We start from the raw sequence: 24573 nt of genomic DNA on the forward strand, positions 1-24573 counted from the left end.
AGGAAGGCAGAGAGAGAGAGAGAGAGGAGGAAGCAGACTCCCTGCTGAGCAGAGAGCCCGATGTGGGACTCGATACCAGGACTCTGAGATCATGACCTGAGCCGAAGGCAGCGGCTTAACCCACTGAGCCACCCAGGCGCCCTCCATCTTTCTTTTTTAAGGGTTTTATTTATTTGATAGACCAGCGAGAGAGGGAACATAAGCAGGGAGTGGGAGAGGGAGAAACAGGCTTCCCACCAAGCACGGAGCCCAATGCGGGGCTCAATCCCAGGACCCTGGGATTATCACCTGAGCCAAAGGCAGAGGCTTTAACCCACTGAGCCACCCAGGTGCCACTAAATAAATCTTAGACACAAGACAAAAACCCCCATTTATTCTTCCACATCAGATGCTAATTCTTACTGGCTCTTCTCTAGTTAAAGCTGATTAAGTACTACTAGTAACCAAGGAGCCTAATTCCCCACCAGGATACTGTAACCGTCCCTCAGAATAACATACTGTTCAAAATAACTTTAATTAATGAGTTGTGCTGGTCACGCAAGCATGCTTAAAGATGACCTTGAGAAAAGGCATGTACTGGGGCGCCTGGGTGGCTCAGTGGGCTAAAGCCTCTGCCTTTGGCTCAGGTCATGATCCCAGGGTCCTGGGATCGAGCCCCACACTGGGCTCTCTGCTCAGCAGGGAGCCTGCTTCCTCCTCTCTCTCCCTCTGCCTGCCTCTCTGCCTACTTGTGATCTGTCAAATAAATAAATAAAATCTTTAAAAAAAAAAAAAAAGAGAGAGAAAAGACACATACTAGCCACAGGCCTCTGGGGAGAGGATGAAACAGGTCCTTGAAGCCGAGCAGCTGGGAAGGCCGCCTGCTTCCCTTTTTCGTTGTCTCCCCAGAAAGTCTGCTATAAAGCTAATCCCTTCCAGCACGCTTGCTCAACTACAAATCTGTGCTGCCGGACCACACGCCTTACTCTTCTCATTTACCTCTAAGACTTGTGACCAACACGACTCACATTCCTTCCTGTTGACCTGCTAGAACGATGGCTACTGTATAACCTTCTTTTCTTCTTCTTTGTTGCTATTTTGTATCTAATAAACACGGGACTGAGGAGGCAACAGTCCTTCCAGCTGTGGTCCCCTGCTCCCTCTCGCTTACAGCTGGCATGTTTGTGCCTCAGTCCTCTCCCTGCCCCGTTAGGAAAGCGGCAGGATACCTAGAGATTCTCCCCAGAACAAGCTGGCTGTGCTCCTGGGAGGCTTCTGAGAACACGGGCTGTTCCTGCGGTCTTAATAAAGGTGCAAAGAAAATACTGTGTACTTGACATCCCGGTGGGCACGGTCACCCAGAAGGCTGGTGTTTCGTTCTAACGAGGCCTGCCTGTGGTCAGAAGCCACATGGCTGTGGGGCCGTAAAGGCCAGGACGGCGGGGAATTCCGCACGGCTGAGCACTACTCTGTGCTACGGGCAACGTGGGACCAGCACCGCCAGTGACGCTACCTCCTGTTTTGCTCTGTATTCCTAGTGCGTGACCAGTGGGCCGCCACAGTAGGTATTCAACACGTATTTGTTGAATTATTAAGTAGTTTGTAATTGCTGAATCATCTGCTTCAAGATCAAAAGGAAAAAAGGCTTCTACCCAGAATCACTGCTATTGCCTTGCCCGTCTGCGAGTGCCAGTTGGATAACTAGAGATGTCAACTATGCATGAATGTATGCTATCATACATTCCAAATTCAAATCATGCTGTTTTTTAAAAATTTTATTTGACAGAGACACAGTGAGAGAGCGAGAACACAAGCAGGAAGAGTGGGACAGGGTGAAGCAGGCTTCCCACTGAGTAGGGAGCCCGATGTGGGGCTTGATCCCAGCACCCTGGGATCACAACCCGCCGAGCCAAAGGCAGATACCTAACAACTGAGCCACCCAGGGTACCCCTAATGTGTGGTTTTTGTAAAGAGATTTATTTGAGAGCACAAGCAAGCACGCGATGGGGGAAGGGGGGGGAGGACAGAACCCCAAGCCAACTCTGCAGAGCAGAGCCCCATGTGGGGCTTAATCCCCCAACTCTGAGATCATGACCTGAGCCAAAACCACATTAGACACTTAACCAACTGTGCCGAGGCGCCCCTCAAATATATGATTTTTTAACCTGTTTTAAGTCGGTGCCCTTTCTTTCAGAAAATAATCAAGAGTGGACAGACTTGCAGATAAACATCCTGGTTGACTGACTTTTAAGCAACCATCTAGCTCCCTAGATAGGAACTATTCTGTATGTACAGAAACAAAACCCAGACTTGTTCACTTTTAGAAACCAGAGGGTGGGGCATTTTCCATATGGCTGCTGGTAGGTTTCATTCTGAAACACAGTTAAAGTTATAGAATTTGTATTTGCATGTTACACCTCATTAACTTAACTCATAACCAGTTCTTTTATTCAAAACGTAGTTTACGTTCTGGAGTTGTCAAAAACATCTTCGAGGTAGTTTGCTCTCCCGTAAGAAACAGAACTGATTAAGCTGGCCAAAGCCTGTAGGCCTTTAAACGGTCTCATCTTTGATTTTTTAAATAAAGATTTTATTTATTTGAGAGAGAGAGAACGCACACACGAGCACAGCGAGGGGCGAAGGGACAAAGGAGAGGGAGAGGCCGGCTGCCCGCTGAGCAGGACGCCCAACTTGGGGCTTGGTCCCAGGACCCTGGGATCATAACCTGAATAGAAGCCAGGTGCTTAACCACCTGAGCCACACAGGCGCCCTTAATCTCATTTTGAGGTCAAATGGTATATTACCAATTCAGTTACATGACCACATATTTCTAGAGTCAAGATTAAGGTCCACTTTATAACCTCTACCAATGGCAATGCTAGATGCTTTGCAAACATTATTTTACTCAATTTTCCCAACACACCTATGAGGAAAGGATACAGTTGTCTTCATAAATAAGGAAATGGGAGGCCCTCAGAACTGACGTAGCCTGCGCGAGATCCTAACTAAAAGGGGAAAGCCAGGATTTCAAACCCAAATCAAGCTATGCTACACACGTTAGATAAAGTAGTAGTAATACCACCCTAGGAAGAAAAATAACATCTTCACAAATTCTACAACAGAGCTTTTATTATTAAACATACTGATGTACTTATTTGGTACAAAATCGAGCAAACGTCCTTCTCCCCTCTACCCTCATGAGGCCACCACAGAACTTCGTGTTCATAAAAACACACTTTTGGAAGCAGTCATGACAGGTAAAGGAAAGTGCAATTCTGAAAATAACACCATATAACCAACCAAAGGGTGGGAACAAAACCAGGCAGAGTTAGTGGGTTTCTGGGCTAGCTCCCTGCTGAAGGTCCCAGTCCGGCTCATCTTCTCTCCACAGGGAACATTACAGGAGCAGAAACTCCTGCGTATCCTGGAAGTAGTACCACCCAACTCCCTTGGTAGCATGTTTCTTCCATTTCCATCTGTGCTGTTGTAAACAGCTGATCTATTACTTCCTTCATTTTTAAAAGATTTTATCTATTTATCTCAAAGGGAGAGAGAGCATAAGCAGGGGTGGGGCAGAAGGAGAAGCAGACCCCTGCCTGACTTGGGGCTGGGTCCCAGAACCCTGGGATCATGACCTGAGCTGAAGGCAGACGCTTAACAGACTGAGCCACCCAGGCGCCCCAATCTGTAACTTCTTTAAGAAAATCCACCCAGGTTTACATTCTTATCAACTGTCCAAAATTGAGCTTCAAGAAACAAAAATAACCACAAACAAAAAGCCAGAAGAGTAGCAAGTTTCAAAAGGATGCTAAGTGAGATCCTTTCTAGATGAAACCTACTCCCTAGAAGCCAACTGGCCAAACAGATGCACAGTGGGAGAAAACATACTATGAGAACAGGTCCAGCTGGAAAATGCCTCGGGAACTCAATTAGATCCGTTAGTCTGCATCTGTGGATTTAAAATGATCATCGTCCACAGTGGAATAGATGTGTCCCTCGTTGCTGAGAAAATCCACAGCTTGCCTAGAAAAAAACCAAGGGGGAAAAAGGCTCATTTTCAAATTGACAAAGAAGAAAGGAAACGGACTTCTGGATATGGGCAACCACAGATTTTGCTCACTTCCCACTTTCTACCTTAGCTAAGAAGTCACAGCCATTTTGCTCAGAGGGCTCTTCCAGGAAGAGGCAGTAAAACTGCAAAAGTGAGATCATGCACGGAGACACTGATTATTAAAGCTGCCTTGGACCCTTCTCCCAGACTATTGTAAAGGCAAGAAAATAGAGCCAAAATCAAATGCCAGGCTAAGCAAATGAAAATGATAATCGAAAAATGCAGTCCTGGGTGCCTGGGTAGCTCAGTGGGTAAGCCTCTGCCTTCGTTCGGCTCAGGTCATGATCTCAGGGTCCTGGGATCGGGCTCTCTGCTTGTCTGGGAGCCTGCTTCCTCCTCTCTCTCTGCCTCTCTGCCTCCTTCTGATCTCTCTGTCAAATAAATAAATAAAATCTTAAAAAATAATAAAATAACTTGCACATGAAACTCCTAGCATAAACAGCCATTTTTCAAAGTTCCTTCTCCCTACCCACCCACCAACCCTCTGGGAAGCCAAGCTGCAGGACATTAAGAAAGGTTTTTTCCAGAAATGGGAGGACGCCTTCAAACCCTTTGAGACCCTCAAGATCAGTGTAACTTATATATATATTTTTTTAAGATTTTATTTATTTATTTGACAGACAGAGATCCCAAGTAGGCACAGAGGCAGGCAGAAAGAGAGAGGAGAAAGCAGGCTCCCTGCCGAGCAGGAAGCCCGATGCGGGGCTCCATCCCAGGACCCTGGGATCATGACCTGAGCTGAAGGCAGAGGCTTAACCCACTGAGCCACCCAGGTCCCCCGAGTATAACATATTTAATAATGTTTGTTAACAGTAACTGTTTTCTAACTACTACTAAAATGTTTACTAACAGTAATAGAGCAACTACTATGTGACAGTGGTTTTTTTTGTTTTGTTTTGTTTTAAGATTTTATTTATTTATTTGACACAGATGGAGAGAGATCACAAGTAGGCAGAGAGACAAGCAGAGGGAGAGGAGGAAGCAGGCTCCCTGCCGAGCAGAGAGCCACCCAGGCGCCCCATTGTGACAGTGCTTCTATACCTATTCATCACTGGAACTCTGAGATAGGAATTAACTTCTTCATTTTATAAAATAGGAAATGAAATTATACCTAAGCCTTTCTTTTCTATGTAAAACTAGAATATCAACAGATTTACAGTAATAAGTAACTATCAAAGGCACCAAAGTACTCAGCTTGTTTGATTGGTTCATCGGAATCAGGAAGCAGCTTGTCTAACATGGAATCAGAAGGATGCTGGAAGGACTGATAGTTTCAGGTCCAGAGGGCCAAATGCACATCTCCACAGTGGAAAGATTAACACCAATGGGCCCATACGTCTGAGGACCGGAGCTAAGGCTCTTACTCCTCCAAATGGAATTCCACAAGAGGTCAAATTTTATCCAGTCAATTCTGCTCAAAATTATATCCCCTGTACATAATGGGAATCACTATTTGTTAAATAACAAGTGAATCAGTGATGTGATGGGTAGCGTCACCTTTGTGAGTCCTTTTTCTATCTTTCCATGACGGAACAACTCCCCTTCTGTCAAAGAGATGGCAGCTAACAGTTTTATTTTTATGTGTAATAACTTCTCATTACAAGGAAACCCTGGTGAGGTAAAATGGGTACAATTCTGGAGCCCCAGCTGATGGGAACCAAATACTTACTTTATTGAGGCTACAGTCATGTGTTGGAGCTGGTTCTTGAGATCCTGAAAGTTCAATCCTTCAGGTCTTGGACAAGCCTTAATCAAATTCAGCACCTGAAGATTCAAAGGAGAAAGAGTTTAGCAACTACTCTAAATCAACTCCTTTATGTAAACCCGAGACCTTTGATAAGAAAGAAAGGAGTCAGGTCCTTAGACAGCCTTAGACTCATCAAGGAAGTAACAAATTTAAGACGGTCTGTGTCTTGGATTTCTGGAGACACTCAGTGTTTACCTGGTTTTGAGCCACAGTGAGGCCATTTGCTGGTATGGAGCTATTCCCACCAAAGATCCCTGTTTCACCCATTCCTGGATTGCTCATAGGTGCTCTTCCTGCTGGGGGCTGCATTAAGAAAGAAGTTCACAGCATTAGAAAATTTACCAATTTAAATACAGTCCTTGTATTGTGTTATAGCGTGTCAGTAAGCAGCTCACAAAAATAATTTAAGTGGTTTTCCCAATAACAATTGCTTACACTGGAAGGAACAGCTATCATCATTAAAGAGTCTTTCCAAGGAAGATAAAGTGATTCTCTGAAGCACATAATATTATCCAGAAAGGTACCTCCTAGCTCCTTCTTGTTTTTGTGCTGTTGAGGGGAACCAGAGGAAAAACAGCACCGAAAAGAAAATTACCTGGAGATCTACTATAATGGTATATATCCTTGGTGCTTTATTATTCAAACATACACTTGGCTCACTCATTTATTTATTTTGGGGAATGCCTTACCGTGGTCCTGATTTTATTACTATTAAAAACGTTTATTATTGAAGTATAATTGACACACAGCATTATATATGTTAGTTTCAGGTGTACAACATAGTGATTTGACAGTTCTATAAATTATCAGATGCTCACCATGGTAAGGGTTCACCCATTTCACTCACCCTGCCCTCCCCAATTCAAGCATTTACTGTCACCTAGGCATGAGGCATTATGAGAGGGAAAAAAAAAAACCAGTTCCCATCACTCTCTGTTCTTCTTTTTAATAACAACAGATTATAATTCCTGTTTCCATTTTCTTTCTTCTCAGTCACTCCCCAGCCCACTATATTTGCACTCTTACTGAATATACCTTGGAAACTGTTCTCACTGAAGTCACCAATGACTTTTCAACCAATATACCCAACAGTCCCTTTCGGTCCTAATAGTACCTCTCAGAAAGACACGCTGACCACACTCCTCTTGAAATGTACCCACCTCTCCCTAGGTTTCTGGATGGAAAGTTCTTCTGGTTCTCCACTTACTTCTCAAACTCTACTTTCTCAGCATCCCTCACCAACCTTTCTCTCTACCTATCCCCCAAAAGGCTGACAGATTCCCCAGGATTCCACCCCAGACCTCCTCCTGGGCCACAAATTCTTGTTCCCAGCTATGGACTGGATACACCCACCTCGTGCTCTCATGAAGTTAAGATTAGATTGTTAAGTTAAGTTAAGATTGTGCTCTCTCTGAAGTTAAGATTATGACCTTCCCTAAACCTGCTTGCCCTGCTCTATCCCACCTCAGTGAGTAAAGCTAACCTAATTCTGTAGACTTCAGTCCTGAGTCCATTCACTCACTTCCCAGTCTGTCACCACAGCCTATCACACAAGTTCAGTGTAGCTCAAGTCCATCCTCGTCACCCTGGCCTCCCGAGGGCATCTCAGCCACTAGTCTCTCCTACTCTAGTCAACTCCTGTCTTTGTGTCAGATAACAACTTCAGGTAACAGTAACAGCTTCAGATCCTGTCCCTCCTGTGTCGGAAAGCTTTCAGGTGGCTCCCCCTGCCTGTGAAAATAATATACACCTAGACAGTCAAGACCCACCACAGATGTCAAGATCTCTAGTTTACTCGTGACTGCTCCTTCCCGACACACTTTACTCCCCCAGCTGCACCTGGACTTCTTTTTTTTTTTTTAAGATTTTATTTATTTTATTTGACAGAGATCACAAGTAGGCAGAGAGGCAGGCAGATAGAGAGGGAGGAGGAAGCAGGCTCCCTGCTCAGCAGAGAGCCTGATGCGGGGCTCAATCCCAGGACCCTGGGATCATGACCTGGGCCGAAGGCAGAGGCTTTAACCCACTGAGCCACCCAGGCGCTCCTGCACCTGGACTTCTTGCCTCTGCCCTGACCATGTTGTTCCCTGTCTGGAATGCTCCTCCCCTCATCTGCCTGGTAAACACTGACTTCCCATCTGGCAAAGCCCAACTTAATGGCTACTGCCTTTGCAAAGCTGTCCAACATGCCCCAAGCCAAGTCAGCCAAGTTCTTCCTCCTCAGCTCTCAGACATTTGGCCCATTCCCTCTCACAGCAGCCAGCACACTGTTTGCCTGGCACTTTCTGCCACAAGCCCCTCCATTTTCACAGTGCCTGGTGCAACCTGTGCTCAATGTTTTATCCACTGAACTGAATAAATAAGGATGATAGAATGTCAAATGTGTTAACTACCCAAAACAGATATAAAAGCACTGTGGAAACTTGTTAGGAGAAATCCCATCGAGTGAAGAGATGCATTCATTCAATAAATGCTCATTAAATGCCTACTGCTTTGAGGTAAAAAATAAAAACCAGTCATGGTCTCTTGTTTTCAAGCTAGATACCTTCACGCTGCCTGCTGGTAAAACAGAAGTCTTACATCTTAGGATCCAGTAATACTGAACTGAAGGCTAGTTCTTACCCAAATACTCTGCTGAAAGGGCCTCGGGTCCTGCTTCAGGTAACCCCACACCTCACGAATCTTTCAGGACTTGGTTTAGGCATCACCTCCTTCAAGGCGTCTCCCTTGATGTCCAGGTCAGGATGGGAAACACTTTGCTGTGGTTCCACGGTACCCTGTGCTTGCCACTTATCCTGCCTTCACTGCCGAGGCGATCTGAATCTCCACTGCTCAAATACGAACTCTTTGCAGGAAAGAGTGTTTTATTTACTCCTCAATGTAACTGTGTTTGTGCCCGGTTTCCACTCCCTCATCATCCATTCTCACTTTATAAATCACTTTTATGAAATATGTGATCCATACACATATATGTCATTAACTATGGCAATAAAATAAACATTCTAAACTTTCTACCTAGTTCTATTCTTTTTCTTTTTTTTTTAAAGATTATTTATTACTTATTTGACAGAGAGAGTGTCACAGTGAGAGAGGGAATGCAAGCAGGAGGAGTAGGAGAGGGAGAAGCAGGATTCCCACTAAGCAGAGAGCCCAACGTGGGGCTCTATCCCAGGACCCCAGGATCATGACCTGAGCCAAAGGCAGACGCTTAACAACTGAGCCACCCAGGTGCCCCAAATTCTGTTCTTTTTAACCCACTTCCCACATCCTCTACCGAATCCTCCCTTGTGAAGATCCAGGTTTCCAAATCCAGTGGCAGATGTCTCTTATCACCTGCCTTGACTTCAAGCCGCATTCTACAGTTGATCACCACCCCCTCCTTCCTAAAATAGTCTTTTCAGAATATTCTACAGAATGACATTTCCTGGTTTCCTCCTGCCTAACTGGTAATTTTTTTTTTTACTTCCACTGGCTTCTGTTCTACTCAGACTTCTAAAGGTTAGTGTGTCCCAGAGCTCAGGTCTCTGACCTCTTAACTCCCCGGTTATTTCATCTTATCCGAGGCGTTAAATATCACCTACGCGATGACTCCCGAATTTCCACCTTTAGCCCCGACCTCTCCCTTGGATCCCCCTCTACATATTCAACCATCCATTCTGTTCTCCACTTGGGTATCTACCTGGCACCTCACCACTTGGCAAGTCCCAACAGAACTCTGGATTTTACCCTCCAAATGTGTTAGCTTCACTTAGTTGCTCAAGCCCCAAAGTCATTTTTGAATCCTTCCTCTTTATATCCTATATGTAACCCACCAACGAGTCCTGTCAGCTCTACCTTCAAATTACATCAGCCAACCACTCCTTACCCCAGCTGCTGCTACCATTCCTAGATTAATTCTGCGGCTATTCCTGGTGCCTCATCATCTACGCTCCATACAGCAGCCCAGCCCAGGTGAATTTCTTAAAAGACATATCAGACCATGTCACTCCCTCATTGAAACCTTCTAAGGGCCTAGAATAATGATTGGTACACATCAGGCTCAATAAATATTTCTCAAAGGAACGAATAAATGAATGGATTTCTTTGTATCCCCAGTGCTTACCAAATTGGCACAGAACAGGATGCAATAGCATCCTTAGTGGCTCAGGGGTTTTCTACACTTTCCTACTCTGTAACCAATAATCCTTCACCTGGGCACCAGAAATCATCTAAGGACTTTTTTTTGCCTTTTTTTTTTTTTTTTAAAGTGGGCTCCACATGCAACATGGGGCTTGAACTCACAGTCCGGAGATCAAGAGTGACATGCTCTACCATATCAACTGAGCCAGCCAGGCACCCCAATCTAAGGACATTCTAATAGAAGAATAAACCCTCTGTGTGGCCCTAGATGGACTGGTCAAAAGGAATTTACATGGTAGAAAATAATGTTGAAAATTTTCAATATGAAGCAGGGAAGATAACTTCAGGGACAAAATAATGGTGCATAATTTTTCCTATTTAGCCAACAGGTTAGAAGAAAAGCAGTAAAATGCTGTCCATGTTGGGATATTTCTCTGAATACAATCCTGGAGCCAAGCATTCAGCCTACAGTTAGTTACGTGTCTACACGTAAAGGCTGTTTTAGGCTTCGGCCTTCCAAGTCAGTGGGGTTAGAGGAACTTGGAATTCTGAGAGAAAAAGGAGTGCTTCCTCTGGAATAAAATAACATGGCAAAGCTCATGAAGAAAATGCTCTGAGGACTGAGTGAGGCCTTTCTTCTGGCTCAACCTTCAAAAAAATCGAAGGTTTTTCTCAACCATCAAGAAAATCGAAGCCAGAGCACAGAAGCTGTCTATGTTTTTCCAGAGAAGAGAAAAAATTCCGAGAGTAGAGTTGCTCACCTGGCTGTTAGATTTGCTTAGGATCATGTGTGCATTGACAACTTCCAGAATGTGGGTGGTGAACTCATTCATATCCTCCAGAGGCATGATCTTAAAGGCTACAAGGCTTTTTTTGTTCTAATAAAATAAAGGGAAAAACGTGAATAAAGGACAAGCACATTCAAAGCAACCTTAGGTCAAAAACACTATGGCACTTGTCTTGGTTATGATATTCTGCCAATATGGAAAAAATGTGTTATATACTTAAAATTTTTAACTCAAGGTCAATCCTAATATAGTCATTCATAGGAGGAAAAAACAAAACCAGCTCAGAGTTGTTAAAAAACTTGCCCAAGGTTTACACAACCGAGCAGAGTAGTCTCCTGACTCTAAATCCGGTGTCCTCCTTTTTTACCCCTTAGTGGATGCCGTGGATGGCAATTATAGGCAGGGATCCTGTTCTTTCTCTACCATTCTATTAGTTGTGTGTGTGTGTTTTTAAAGATTTTATTTTTAAGTGATTTTTCCACTGAACGTGGGGCTTGAACTCAACATGGAAATCAAGAGTTGCATGCTCTTCTGACTGAGTCAGCCAGGCACCCCTCTGTGAGTTTTATATTAAGCTAAAAACCCGTTATTTCTCTTCGAAGAGAATAATGAAGTAATTTCAATCTAATTCCCACTTAACAGAAAGACTTGGTTTAATCTTAAGTATCCTAAACTCAGGCATGAGTCCAGAAACTGCTTCATGCAAATATAACTTAACTATCATTTTTTCTTGCTTCACCTGAAAAGATCTCAGATGGCCAGCCACTTTCACATATGTCTCTGGAGGAACCACTGTGTTTTCACTGCTGGCATCCTAAAAGAAAAAAACATATCACATGAAGGTTTTAGGGATGTTGGTAAAACTTTAAAACTGATAAAAAAAAAACAAAATAACCTGCTGAATTATGTACAGAAAGACAGCATTAAAAAGTAAGAGTGCGGGGTGCCTGGGTGGCTCAGTGGGTAAAAAGCCTCTGCCTTCGGCTCAGGTCATGATCCCAGGGTCCTCGGATTGAGCCCCGCATCGGGCTCTCTGCTCAGCAGGGAGCCTGCTTCCTCCTCTCTCTTTGCCTGCCTCTTTGCCTACTTGTGATTTCTGTCTGTCAAAATAAATAAACAAAATCTTAAAAAAAAAAAAAAAAAGTAAGAGTGCTAACGGATCCTCATGTGGCACTAACTAGTTTGCATGCTTTTTAGAATTTACCCTTTTAGAATATCAGGCACTAGAATAAAAAGACCTCTAATAATAATTGCCAGTTCCAAAGCTCTATGTCACATACATCATCAAAAAAGCAAACAAGTGGGCGCATGGGTGGCTCAGACAGTTAAGCATCTACCTTTGGCTTGGGTCATGATCCCAGAGTTCTGGGATCGAGTCCCATATCTGGCTCCCTGCTCGGCGGGAGTCTGGTTCTCCCTATCCCTCTGCCTGCTGCTCCCCTTTGCTTGTGCGTTCTCTCCCTCTGACAAATAAATAACGCCCCCCCCACCAAAAAAGCAAACAAGTATGCACTCTTATTCACTGCTGTTGGGCACAAAATTTTCCAGTGGATCTACTTATCAGCACAGTAATTCAACATTTAGGATTTTAAGGAAATAATTAAGAAACTGCATTAAGATTTAGATGCATTTATTTATTTATTTTTAAAGATTTTATTTGTTAGAGAGAGGGAGTGTACACACCGAAGCAAGGGGAGGGGCAGAGGGCAAAGCAGGCTCCCCGCTGCACAGGGATCCCAATGCAGGGCTCAATCCTAGGACCCTGAGATCATGACCTGCCTCCGGGCAGATGCTTAACTGACTGAGCCACCCAGGTGCCCCAAGATTTACCTTTAAATGCAGCTCTTGATCTGAGGGTCTTGAGTTTGAACCCCACAGTGGGTGTAGAGATTACTTAAGTAAATAAAAATTTTTAAAAAATTTAACCTTCTGTATATTCATATGGCATAACCTAAAATACTAAAAAACTGAAAACAACCTAAATAACCAACAAGTCATGCACTCATACAATGGGATACTTCACACCATTGAAACTCATAATGTAGATTTTGCTTTATTGTCAGAGAAGACCAGTTGTGGTGGCACGTGGGAAAAAAAGCTGATTTCCCCTGTGGAGGAAAAGACACACCAGAATGCTAACAATGGTTAACTAGGATAATTATGGCTAATTTTAACATGTCTTTTTGAGTTTTCTAATAAATGGTTTATAACAAATATGTATTAACTAAGTCTTAAAGTTCTTTTCTGATCATAAAATGTTTAAGTATAGGGGCGCCTGGGTGGCTCAGTTGTTAAGCATCTGCCTTCAGCTCAGGTCATGATCTTGTGGTCCTGGGATTGAGCCCCGTGTTGGGCTCCCTGCTTAGCGGAGAGTCTGCCTCTCCCTTTGCCCCTCCCCTGCCATGCTCTCTTTCTCTCAAATAAATAAATAAAATCTTAAAAAAAAAAAAAGTTTAAGTACAAGGGCGCCTGGCTGGCTCAGTCGGGAGCATGCTGCTCTCGATCTCGGGGTTGTAAGTTCAAGCCCCATGTTGGGTGTAGAAATTACTTAAAAATAAAACCTTAAATAAAAAAATATATGTTCAAATATATATTTAATTATATATCATCTTATCCTTTATGTAAGACTGCATACATCTCTACGTACAGATATACAGACAAAAATGTATGAAAAGATATTTACCAAAACCTGTTAGAGCAATTAATTGTCCCCTCTAGAATGTGGGATTTCAGGAGACTTTAAATGTTTTATAAGTAAGCATGGTACATGTTGTTTGCTCATGTAGCATTAGGCATTATAGTATCTACCTCCCCACTTGATGTCAAGGATAGGGTCTTTCTCATTCTTTGTATACAAGGGACCAAGCACAGTCTGGTTCAAAATTGGTACTCCAATAATAATTATTGAATGAATTATTCCATATTTTTCCAAGAAGCAAAAATTAAAGAATGCAGAACTACCTAGTTATTTCTCTATAGACAACTTGTGGTTTTTTAAGAGAAAATAGTGTACAAAGTATTTATGATCTAAATTTTCTATAATGAATGTATTTTTAAACTATAAAAAACCAGGGTGCCTGGGTGGTACAGTGGGTTAAGCCTGCCTTTGGCTCAGGTCATTATCTCAGAGTCCTGGGATCAAACCCCACAACCGGCTCTCTGCTCAGTGGGGAGCCTGCTTCCCTCTCTCTCTCTCTGCCTGCCTCTCTGCCTACTTGTGATCTCTGTCTGTCAAATAAATAAATAAAATATTAAAAAATATATATATAAAAAACCAAGAGGTCTTTTACACAATTAAAAATAAAAAGGATAAAAAATATAGTTTTCCTTTTAGTTTATCTCCATGTTTACACAGATACTCACATATTTTTGCTTTACAAAAATGGGGTCATACCACGTATACCATCGTGTAATATGCTCTTTTCCTCTCAAGTTTATGGTAAACACTTCATGACAGTTACACATTTCTGTATCACCTATTATATATCATAAATATACCACGGTTTAGTAAGGCCCTATTGCTTGCATTTTGAAACTGTTTTTTAAAAATAATTATTGTTGGGGCGCCTGGGTGGCTCAGTGGGTTAAAGCCTCTGCCTTCAGCTCAGGTCATGATCTCAGGGTCCTGGGATTGAGCCCTGCATTGGGCTCCCGGCTCAGCGGCACTCCTGCCTCCTCCTCTCTCCCTGCCTCTCTGCCTACTTGTGATCTGTCAAATAAATAAATAAATAAAATATTTACAAAAAGAATAAAAATAATTATTGTTTTTAAAAGATTTGAGAGTTTGAGGGGCGCCTGGGTGGCTCAGTGGGTTGAGCCTTCGGCTTAGGTCATGATCTCAGGGTCCTGGGATCAAGTCCCGCATTGGGCTCTCTGCTCAGCAGGGAGCCTGCTTCCCTCTCTCTCTCTCTACCTGCCTCTCCATCTACTTGTGATTTCTCTCTGTCAAATAAATAAATAAAATCTTTAGAAAAATAAATAAATAAATAAATAAATAAATAAATGAAAGATTTGAGAGTTTGAGAGAGAGAGAAAGAACACAAGGAGCGGGGCACAAGGAGAAGTACACTCCCCACTGAGAAGGGAGTCTGATATGGGGCTTGATCTCAGCACTGCAGGACCATGACCTAAGCCAAAAGCAGAAAATTAACCAACTGAGCCACCTGGGCGCCCCTGAAACTGTTTTTTTAGTTTTTTTTTTTTTTTTAAGATTTTAGTTATTTATTTGACAGACAGAGATCACAAGAAGGCAGAGAGGCAGGCAGAGAGAGAGGTGGAAGCAGGCTCCCTGCTGAGCAGAGAGCCCGATGCAGGCCTTGATCCCAGGACCCTGGGATCATGACCTGAGCCAAAGGCAGAGGCTTTAACCCACTGAGCCACCCAGGCACACTTTTTTTTTAAGGATTTATTTGCGAGAGAAAGTGTACTCAAGTGGGAGAAGGGCAAATGGAGAGGGTGAGGGAAGCAGACTCCCTGCTGAGTGCAGAGCACTACTCATCGCTCAAACTCACAACCCTCAGATCAAGACCTAAGACTAAACAAAGAGTCTAACATTTAACCAACCGAGCCACCCAGGCACCCCTGAAACTGTTTTTAATTTTTCATTATTATAAACAATGCTATGATCAACAATCTTACAACTGAATCTTTGCACACATCTTTTATTATTATTATTTTTTAAAGTTTGTATTTATTTGCCAGAGAGCACAAGCAGGGGCAGCAGCAGGCAGAGGGAGAAGCAGGCTCCCCGCTGAGCAAGGAGCCTGATGTGGGACTCGATCCCAGGACCCTAAGATCATGACCTGAGCTGAAGGCAGATACTTAACCAACTGAGCCACTTAGGTGTCCCTTTGCACACATCTTATTATCTTATTTCCTTAACGTAACCTCTGGCAGGGGAGAGCTATATCAACATTCTTATGACGGATGATTTTGATCATTAGCTGATTTTTGAGGTAGCTTATATCAATTTATACTCAAACCATCAAGGTAGGATGGCATCCAATTCCCTTGACAAACATGACAAATCATTCAACAAGTATTTAGTTAAGTCCCTGCTAAGTGCTAGAGGCACTGTGGTAGCTACTACTTTTATTTATTTATTTATTTATTATTTTTTTTTTTTTTAAAGATTTTATTCATTTATTTGACAGACAGAGATCACAAGCAGCAGAGAGGCAGGCAGAGAGAGAGGAGGAAGCAGGCTCCCTTCCAAGCAGAGAGCCCGATACGGGACTCGACCATGACCTGAGCTGAAGGCAGACACTCAACCTACCGAGCTACCCAGGCGCCCCTGATAGCTACTACTCTTATCAGAAGTGGACACTGCCATTCTTTTTTTTTTTTTCCTATGCTAATTTAATAAATTAAAAAAGGCAGGGTGCCTGGGTGGCTCAATCGGTTAAGTGTCTCACTCTTGATTTAGTCTCGGGTCATGATCGCAGAGTCGAGAGAGTGAGCCCTGCGTGGAGCCTGCTTAAGACTCTCGCTCTCCTTCTGCCTCTGTCCCACCACCCCTTCCTTCTCTAAACATACAAAAACAAAACAAAACCCTGTTTTCACAGAGTTTATATTCTAGTGTGTCCTGTCACTTGCCTTTTAACTTTGCTTATATATAGTAAAGTTTGGAACATTTTAAATTTTTATGAATTCAAATGTGTTAACCTTTCATTTTAAGATTTCTGCCTTTGTCGTCTTGCTTATAAATTATTCTAATACTAAGAAATTAAAAAGAGTAAAAAAGTCCAACATCTCGAGTCCCAAAGTAGCCCCACCCTAAATTCAAAAATAACTGCTTACATCTGTGTCAACCCACTGGCGAACATCCATGGGCGCAGCTGTCATGTCATCTATTTTGTACACAATGTTGGTTGGGGCCTTCTCTGCATGTCTGATTATACCCACAATAGTGACCTAGATCAGAAGGAAAGAAAAGTTGGGTTTTCCTGGAAACTAAAACATTCATGTACTTTTTAAATGAGTAACTTTTATTTCATTCTTCACAAGATGAAGGGACTCTTCCACAAACTGTTTTACTTACCTGTGAAATCTCAACATTCCCAATTTTGAACATTTCATCAACCAGAGTGGCAGAAAGCAGCTGAGATATGGTACAGGGTACAATGTGCTGGGCTCGGGCTCTCTGAAAAGATAGATGCATAAATTCAGTTAAGAGGGGCGCCTGGGTGGCTCAATGGGTGAAAGCCTCTGCCTTTGGCTCAGGTCATGATCCCAGGGTCCTGGGATCGAGCCCCGAGTCGGGCTCTCTGCTTGGTGGGGAGCCTGCTTCCCTTCCTCTCTGCCTACTTGTGATCTCTGTCAAATGAATAAATAAAATCTTTAAAAAAAAAATTCAGTTAAGAAAATAATAACTACCACCCACTAACACCTTCCATGTGCCAAGCACTTGACATACATCATTAACATTGAATCCTCACTCTTGCTTCACAGAGATGGAAACCAAGATCATATAGCTAACAAATACCACACTTCAGAATTCAAACTAGGTGTCTGACTCCAAAGCTCCTGATCAATGAGTTAAGTTTGTGTGGCACATAGATTCACTAAAATGAGCTCGTCAGAGTGTGGACAACATAAGGAAGGATGATGACCTGCTTCCGGGACAAAACTTATACTTCAGTTTTAGGACAAAGGCAAGCTGGAGCTGGCTGTTTAGTTCACCAATGACAGGAGATGGTATTTGGAAAAGGTTTGAGAAATGGCCAGCAGAGACAGAACTTTGGAGTTGCCCGACGTCTCATGATAAAAGATAACAAAAGTTCGAGGTAGAGTTTTAAGGACAGATGCTCTGACAATAGAATGGAAGTCCTGGGGAAAATGGGATAAAGGCTTGACCATGCTGGACGTCCTAAAGGGAAAGGACACTATGCGTTGGGTAGGTGATGTCTACCCAAGGACACTGAAATCCCATTCAAAAGCAGCCTAACAACTTATTATCCCCTACAACTGGCCAGGGCAGGTCTCATGGCATAAAGATGAGAAAAACGGAATAGGATTTGCCCTCAACACACTCCTACCTAATGGAGGCACAAATGTAAATAACAAACTTGGTCTTGATACACTACAGAGTGAGACGCACTACATGGGATCCCAGAAAAACGTACTGGCACTTTCAAAGGTAGCATTCAGGCTCTACCCTGACGTGTGAAAACGTCAACACTAAAACAATAAGGCATGGGCATTACAGGCTACCGGTAAATATGCACTCTCATAAACTCATTTAGAGAAATAAGCACAAGGAAGAAAAGGCACGGTGGATTAAAGATTAGAATTTTTTTTTTAAAGATTTTATTTATTTATTTGACAGACAGAGATCACAAATAGGCAGAGAGGCAAGCAAAGAGAGAGGGGGAAGCAGGGTCCCTGCTGAGCAGAGAGCCCGATGCGGGGCTCGATCCCAGGACCCTGGGATCATGACCTGAGCCGAAGGCAGAGGCTTTAGCCCACTGAGCCACCCAGGCACCCCAAAGATTAGAATTTTTGTCAGAAATCAACAACCAAACAGTTATTCTTCATGTAGGATGGAACATAACAGACTCAGTCCCTTCACCTCCCAGACCCTCTGATGTACAATGGAATAATCAATAAATACATTATGGAATTATATGAAATAATTGGTATGAAAAATATAAAGCAATGTCCAAATGTATGGGAATTATCAATCACTGACACACACCCCTGAATTAACAGTTTAGGTAAAAGCTTATCAACCTGTACAAAAAATACAGAACCTGCTAATATTGAACCTTAATGGGGCGCCTGGGTGGCTCAGTGGGTTAAGCCGCTGCCTTCGGCTCAGGTCATGATCTCAGGGTCCTGGGATCGAGTCCCGCATCGGGCTCTCTGCTCAGCAGGGAGCCTGCTTCCCTCTCTCTCTCTCTGCCTGCCTCTCTGTCTACTTGTGATTTCTGTCAAATAAGTAAATAAATTCTTAAAAAAAAAAATATTGAACCTTAACACCACATCTGAACGATACCTAACAAGTAGCCAAATCAACCTGTATTTAAAAGATGAAATCAACAGCAGTTAAATATAAACTCACCTCTGAAAGTGAATAACAAGCATTTAGACAGCGTTTTACAGATCACGTTCCTATATATTAATTGCCTTATTTATCAATTCTCAGCACCACCGTGTGATATAAGTAGTACTAGTATCATTATCTGATGAGAAAAACTAAGGGCCACAAGGTTCAAGTCGTCGCACTAAAGATACTGCCACTTAAAAGCTGATTCCAGACACTGTCTATCCTGGTTCCAACACTCATGTTCTTTTTAACAAAAATATCTGGGACTAGGGATGTCTGGCTGGCTCAGTCAGAAGAGCATGTGACCTGATCTGGGGGTGGTGGTGGTGGTTCTGAGTTCAAGACCCATGTCGGGTGCAGAGATTACTTAAATAAATACAAACTTAAAAAACAAAACCTGGGACCATTTATTGAAAATGACTACAGGGCAGGCACTTTATATACACTATATATTAGAATATTCAGTCTCATAACAACTTTATAAGGTATGTATTAACAATCTCATTTGATTCCTGTTGTTAAGACATTTGTCCAATGAAACCCTATGTGTCAGAGTAATGGTAGAACACAGATATACCTGACTTCCAAGACCATGCTCTTCCCACCGCTTTTTATCACCTCATTACATGTAATTAAAAAAAAAATTTCGAATACATGAAGAATACAAAATAGGCTAGTAACAAAAGCCCAGTTTTCCCACAAGACTGATTCTTTAGCTATATTGGTAAATTTCAGAATAAAGCCAATTCAACGTTGGAAGCGAAAGTAGGAGAAATGTCCTTTTTTTTTTTTTAAACTTACAGCACTTAATTCTAAGATTCGGTAAGGCAGTAACTGGTAATTATCCAATCAGTTCATGTTTGACACATTTCGCCGAATAAATTTTCTCTCAGGGACGAGTTAGGAACTTCAGAACAGAATGAAATAAAACGGAATACTCTTTCAACCTACTGATTTCTTTTCAGCCTGCGAAGGTGTCGGCGATCCGAAGCCCCCGGGGGACTGCGTGTAGCCGCCCGCTCCGCCGAAGGAGGAGCTGCTGTAGCTTTCAGATGCATCTGGTTTTAAACAACAGTATCAATACCCGTGCCGCTTTCCAAGCCTCAGAACACCCCACAGGCCCCCTCAGACTTCACCCCACAGCCAACCACTCCCAGCATCGCCCTAATCTTCCTCACCACCTTAACCCCGGCCCCCCGCCCCTTCGCCACCCCGTCCCTCCCCCACTCGCACCGCCGCACGCCTCTACGACCCCTGCCCTCTTGCTAAATCCTCTTTGCGATTCTCATCCTTACTAAACCACATCCTGGTCCCGACTCTCTCAGGAAAGAAGTCCAGAAGAAGCCTATCTGGCGGGTTTGTCCAGCTCCTCTGAACCCTGCTGCGGCCGCAGTGTTAAACCCACTTCCCGCTGGTGCCACAAACTCCTTCCCGCGAACCATGGAGCCAATCAGTGTCCAGAACGCTTCTTGCTTCAGCCAATCAATGCTCACAAACTTTACGCTTTTTCCCGTCTTCTCGGGCCATGCTTGTGAAAACGCGCACTCCGCTTCCGATGGGGCTGGAAGCCTCCGCGGCCATTTTTCCTAAGGGCAAAACAAGCGGCGCAAGCGGAAGCAAGGAACGGCGAGAGGCTGATAGGGCCGTGTCTCAAGAAAACAACCAATCAAAATGATAATTCCGAATCTCTGGCAGCATAATCCCACCTCCGTCAGTGAGCGACATCTTACATCACTTCCTTTGTTTGGTGTACCCCGGTTCCCGCCAAACTCTTGCCAATCAGACGACGCCTTAATCTACACCAATTCAGCAGAATTCTTGCTTCGGTGACTCGGCTTCGCGGTCGGGCGCGGCGTTTCGCACCTGGCGTCTCACCGTACTGTGTTCAGGGCAGGTCGAGGGTTTGCTAGTTCCTTTCCAAAAAAAGCCAGGTTCTGTTTTGCATTCCCTCGTCCTGATTTCCCTCCGTAAGGCTGTGGGGTATTAACATACATCCTCCTCCCCAGAATGGCCTTTTAGAAGATCTGAGGATCGCATCCCACCCCTGCCCCCTCCTCCGCGTGATTTAATAGGGTTCCGCATCCCTGATTGTTTAAACTCTTCTTCGTGTAACATTGTTCTGTCCCTCCCGTAGAAAGGAGAACACGTCTGTCAGCTCCTTCCTCTAAATATCGCCAGATTGTTAGGCCCCCTCACACCCCACTTATTTAGATTAAAAAAGCTTTGTTGCCTCTTTTGTTCCAAGTTCTGTGCTGGCCACTGGGATTCAACGGGAAGACAGACAGACATAGTCCCTAGGCTCCTGGGTCGTTTTATTTTTCTAAAACAGCAGGCATTGTCTTAAATTCTTTACGTTTAGTAACTCAGTCCTGTGAGGTCGGTGAATACTGTCCCTGCCCCAGTTTTACAAGGGAGGCAGCCAAAGCAAAGAGAGGCTAAGTGGTGGAGGTCTGCATTCAAGCCCAGGAAGTCTGATTTTATCCACTAGTGTAGATACTATACCTTCTTGAACATCCCAGAACTGGGACACAAACTCAAGTTGACAACTGGGGTCAGGTAGGAAAATTGCAAGTGTAGTGGGCTGGATAATAAAGGGACAATTTTTTTTAACTTTTTTGTTTTTTATACTCCACCGTGAGAAAAACAACTACACAAACATAATAGTAAATAGCAACTGACAACAAATATGGGTCCAGTGCTGTCACCAACATATTTTTAGCAGAACCCAGAAATTTTGATTATTGTGTAAAAATTTCCGAGTTTTAAGTGTTTTTAAGTAAATTTAAAATTTTAAAAACACCATGTTGGGCAGAGAAAAGGTATCTGTGGGTTAGATGTTGCATGTCTGCCACCTCTTACCTGTGTAAATTCTGTAAGCCTCCAAGTCATCACTGAGAAATAAACAAGATATAGACAAGGACGGAAACCTGAGGCATGTCATGAGTACATTGTTCTATTAAGTGTAAGGTGACTGAAAGTTACAGAGTCTAACAAATAAGAGCATATTTATGATATATAGGATAAAATATTTGACATTAAGAGTATTCTGGGAAATTTAAGATGTGAATTCACTTGGGGTAATTGGGTTCATTTGGAGTTCAGTTAGATATAAATTCAGCTTTTCTCAGCTGAATTTCTTTTACAAATAAAGGAAATGGGGTGCCTGAGTGGCTCAGTAGGTTAAGCGTATTTGGCCCAGGTCATGATCTCAGGGTCCTGGGATTGAGGTTCTCCTGAGGAATCTCTGCTCAGCGGGGAGCCTACCTTTCCCTCTCCCTCTGCCTGCTGATTCACCTGCTTATGCTTTCTCTCTCAGTAAATAAATAAAAAAAACTTTAATAAGTAAATTAAAGAAAGGAAACTATGGCATGGCAGGTATACAGGAACCTGTAGCCCACACTGACCTCTCTTTTCCATAGGGGTTTGTATCGCTATGCCTGCATCAGCTCTTAGGGTGGTCTTTTACTTATGATCACAGCTTCAGAGTCAAAGCTTCCTCTGCTTCCTGCTAAAGATCTCCCTGGGAGTTGACAAGGATGTGTAACAAATATTTTCTTATAAAGGCATGCCAAGGCTGAAGCTACCTCGTATTCAGGATGGGAGAGCTGGTAGCCCTATGTATCTGTTTGTTTGAGGTTTCAATAATAATAAAGTATTTTCAAAGAATAAAAGAGAAAAAGGAATACAAAAGAACATAAATGAAATGAAAGTGTCTTAACTAAAATATTACACAATGCAAAGCATCAAAATGAGATTTTTTCCATGTCTTTTCAAGAGCTTGATGATCCAATATATTGAGCAGAGTTCTCAATCAGCACTAAAATAACAGGTATTTGCCTTTTGTGTGTGTGTGTGTGTGTTTGTTTTTACGTAGCCCAGTGCTTATACTATTTTTTAAAGTTCTGCAAATGAGTAGTGGTGAGGGTTGTACCACAAGGTGAATGTTGTTAATGCCACTGAACTGTACATTTTAAAATGGGTAAAATGGTAAATATTGTTATGTGCTTTGACCACAAGTTTAAAAAAAAGGGGGGGGGCCCATCCTGGTGTTTATTTATTTGGAGGGTGGCTAATCAGCTTTTATTTAATTAAAATTCTTAAAATTTAAATGAAATTTAATTAACATATGGTGTATTATTGTTTTAGAGGTAGAATCTAGTGATTCATCAGTTGCATACAACACCCAGTGCTCATTCTATTAAGTGCCCTCCTTAATGCTCATCACCCAGTGACCCTGTCTCTCCCACGCACCTCCCCTCCAGCAACCCTCTGTCTGTTTCCCATAGTTAAGAGTCTTTTGTGGTTTGTCTCCCTCTCTGTTTTTGTTTTATTTTATTTTTCCTTCCGTTCTTCTGTGTTCATATTGTTCTCAAATTCCACATATGACTGAAATCATAGATATTTGTCTTTTTCTGACTGATTTATTTCATACAGCATAATATCTTCTAGTTCCATTCTCGTCATTGCAAATGGCAAGATTTTGTTCTTTTTGATGGCTGAGTAATATTCCATTGTATATAATACTACTTCCTTTTTTAAAAAAAGATTTTCTTTATTTGAGAGAGAGAGAGAGAGAGAGAGCACGAGAGGGGAGAAGGTCAGAGGGAGAAGCAGACTCCCCTTGGAGCTGGGAGACCATTGCAGGACTTGATCCTGGGACTCCAGGATCATGACCTGAGCCAAAGGCAGTCACATAACCAGCTGAGCCACCCAGATGCCCTATAATACTACTTCTTCTTTATCCATTCATCTATCGATGAACATGTGGGCTCTTTCCATAGTTTGGCTACTGTGGACATTGCTGCTATAAACATTGGGGTACAGGTGCCCCTTCAAATCCTTGTGATTGTGTCCTTTGGATAAATACCTAATAGTGCAATTGCTGGGTCATAGGGTAGCTCTATTTTCAACTTTATGAGGAACCTCCATACTGTTTTCCAGAGTGGCTACACCAGCTTGCATTCCCACCAACAGTGTAAGAGGGTTTTCCTTTCTCTGCATCATCTCCAACATCTGTCATTTCCTGAGTTGTTAATTTTAGCCATTCTGACTGGTGTAAGATGGTACCTCATTGTGGTTTTGATTTTTATCTCCTTGAAGCCGACCAGTCTGGTGTTTACTGAGCATGTACCACATGTCACGTCCATGTATTACCTCTGATATATGGTTAATATGCATTATCTTCTTATTTTTTTAATGAAGCTTTACTTATTTAGGTAATCTCTGCACCCCAGTGGGGTTCAAACTCATGACCTTCAGATCAAGAGTCACAAGCTTTTTCAGCTGAGCCAACCAGGTGTCCCTCTCTTGATGTTTTTGACTTTCTATTTCAACCTCTAACATCATTTTGCCTCCACTTTATAAGTGTACATATTTTAATCAGAACTGTCCCAACAATGATGAATTTTCATTTAGACTTAATTTCCTGTTCAGTTTTCTCTACGGCGAGATTTACCCATTTCTAATTTTTTCCATTTCTAATTTTACTAAAATTATTTTTTGGTGAGTCAATTCTTTCCTGGACAAATTTTATAAGGAGTGTTTAATTCATCATTCAAATTTGATCCATACCAAATGTTACTAATTTTTCAGATCTGCTACGTTAGTTTATGGGTGCTCATAATTTCTATCAAGTACAGTTTGATTCAGGGCACTTTTTGAAGTTTTCAATGTTATATACAACATGTGATTCTCTTTCTTTTGCTTTTCGTTTGTTTGGTTTTTTGGTCTAAGATCATTTTACTGGGTAGAGTAGCCATTTTCAGTTTTCTTTTCTTTCTTT

General features: G+C 42.6%; 2 protein-coding genes across 4 annotated transcripts in view; both read right to left on the reverse strand.

The window, feature by feature from the left end:
• Nucleotides 1-24573, reverse strand: part of WASF2 (WASP family member 2) — a 937387-nt gene that overhangs the window by 294820 nt on the left and 617994 nt on the right. The window lies entirely within an intron of this gene.
• Nucleotides 3091-20408, reverse strand: RPA2 (replication protein A2). The gene is made up of 9 exons (XM_082684921.1): nt 20087-20408; nt 19743-19849; nt 16785-16886; nt 16544-16657; nt 11484-11558; nt 10718-10834; nt 6033-6140; nt 5760-5854; nt 3091-4002 (listed from the first exon to the last, which is right to left on the reverse strand). Exons 1-9 carry the CDS (start codon nt 20094-20096, stop codon nt 3918-3920), a joined length of 813 nt encoding a protein of 270 aa, XP_082541047.1. The 5' UTR covers nt 20097-20408; the 3' UTR covers nt 3091-3917.

The sequence above is a fragment of the Mustela nivalis genome (assembly GCF_964662115.1).
Source record: "Mustela nivalis genome assembly, chromosome: 10".
NCBI classification, from domain to species: Eukaryota; Metazoa; Chordata; class Mammalia; order Carnivora; family Mustelidae; genus Mustela; species Mustela nivalis.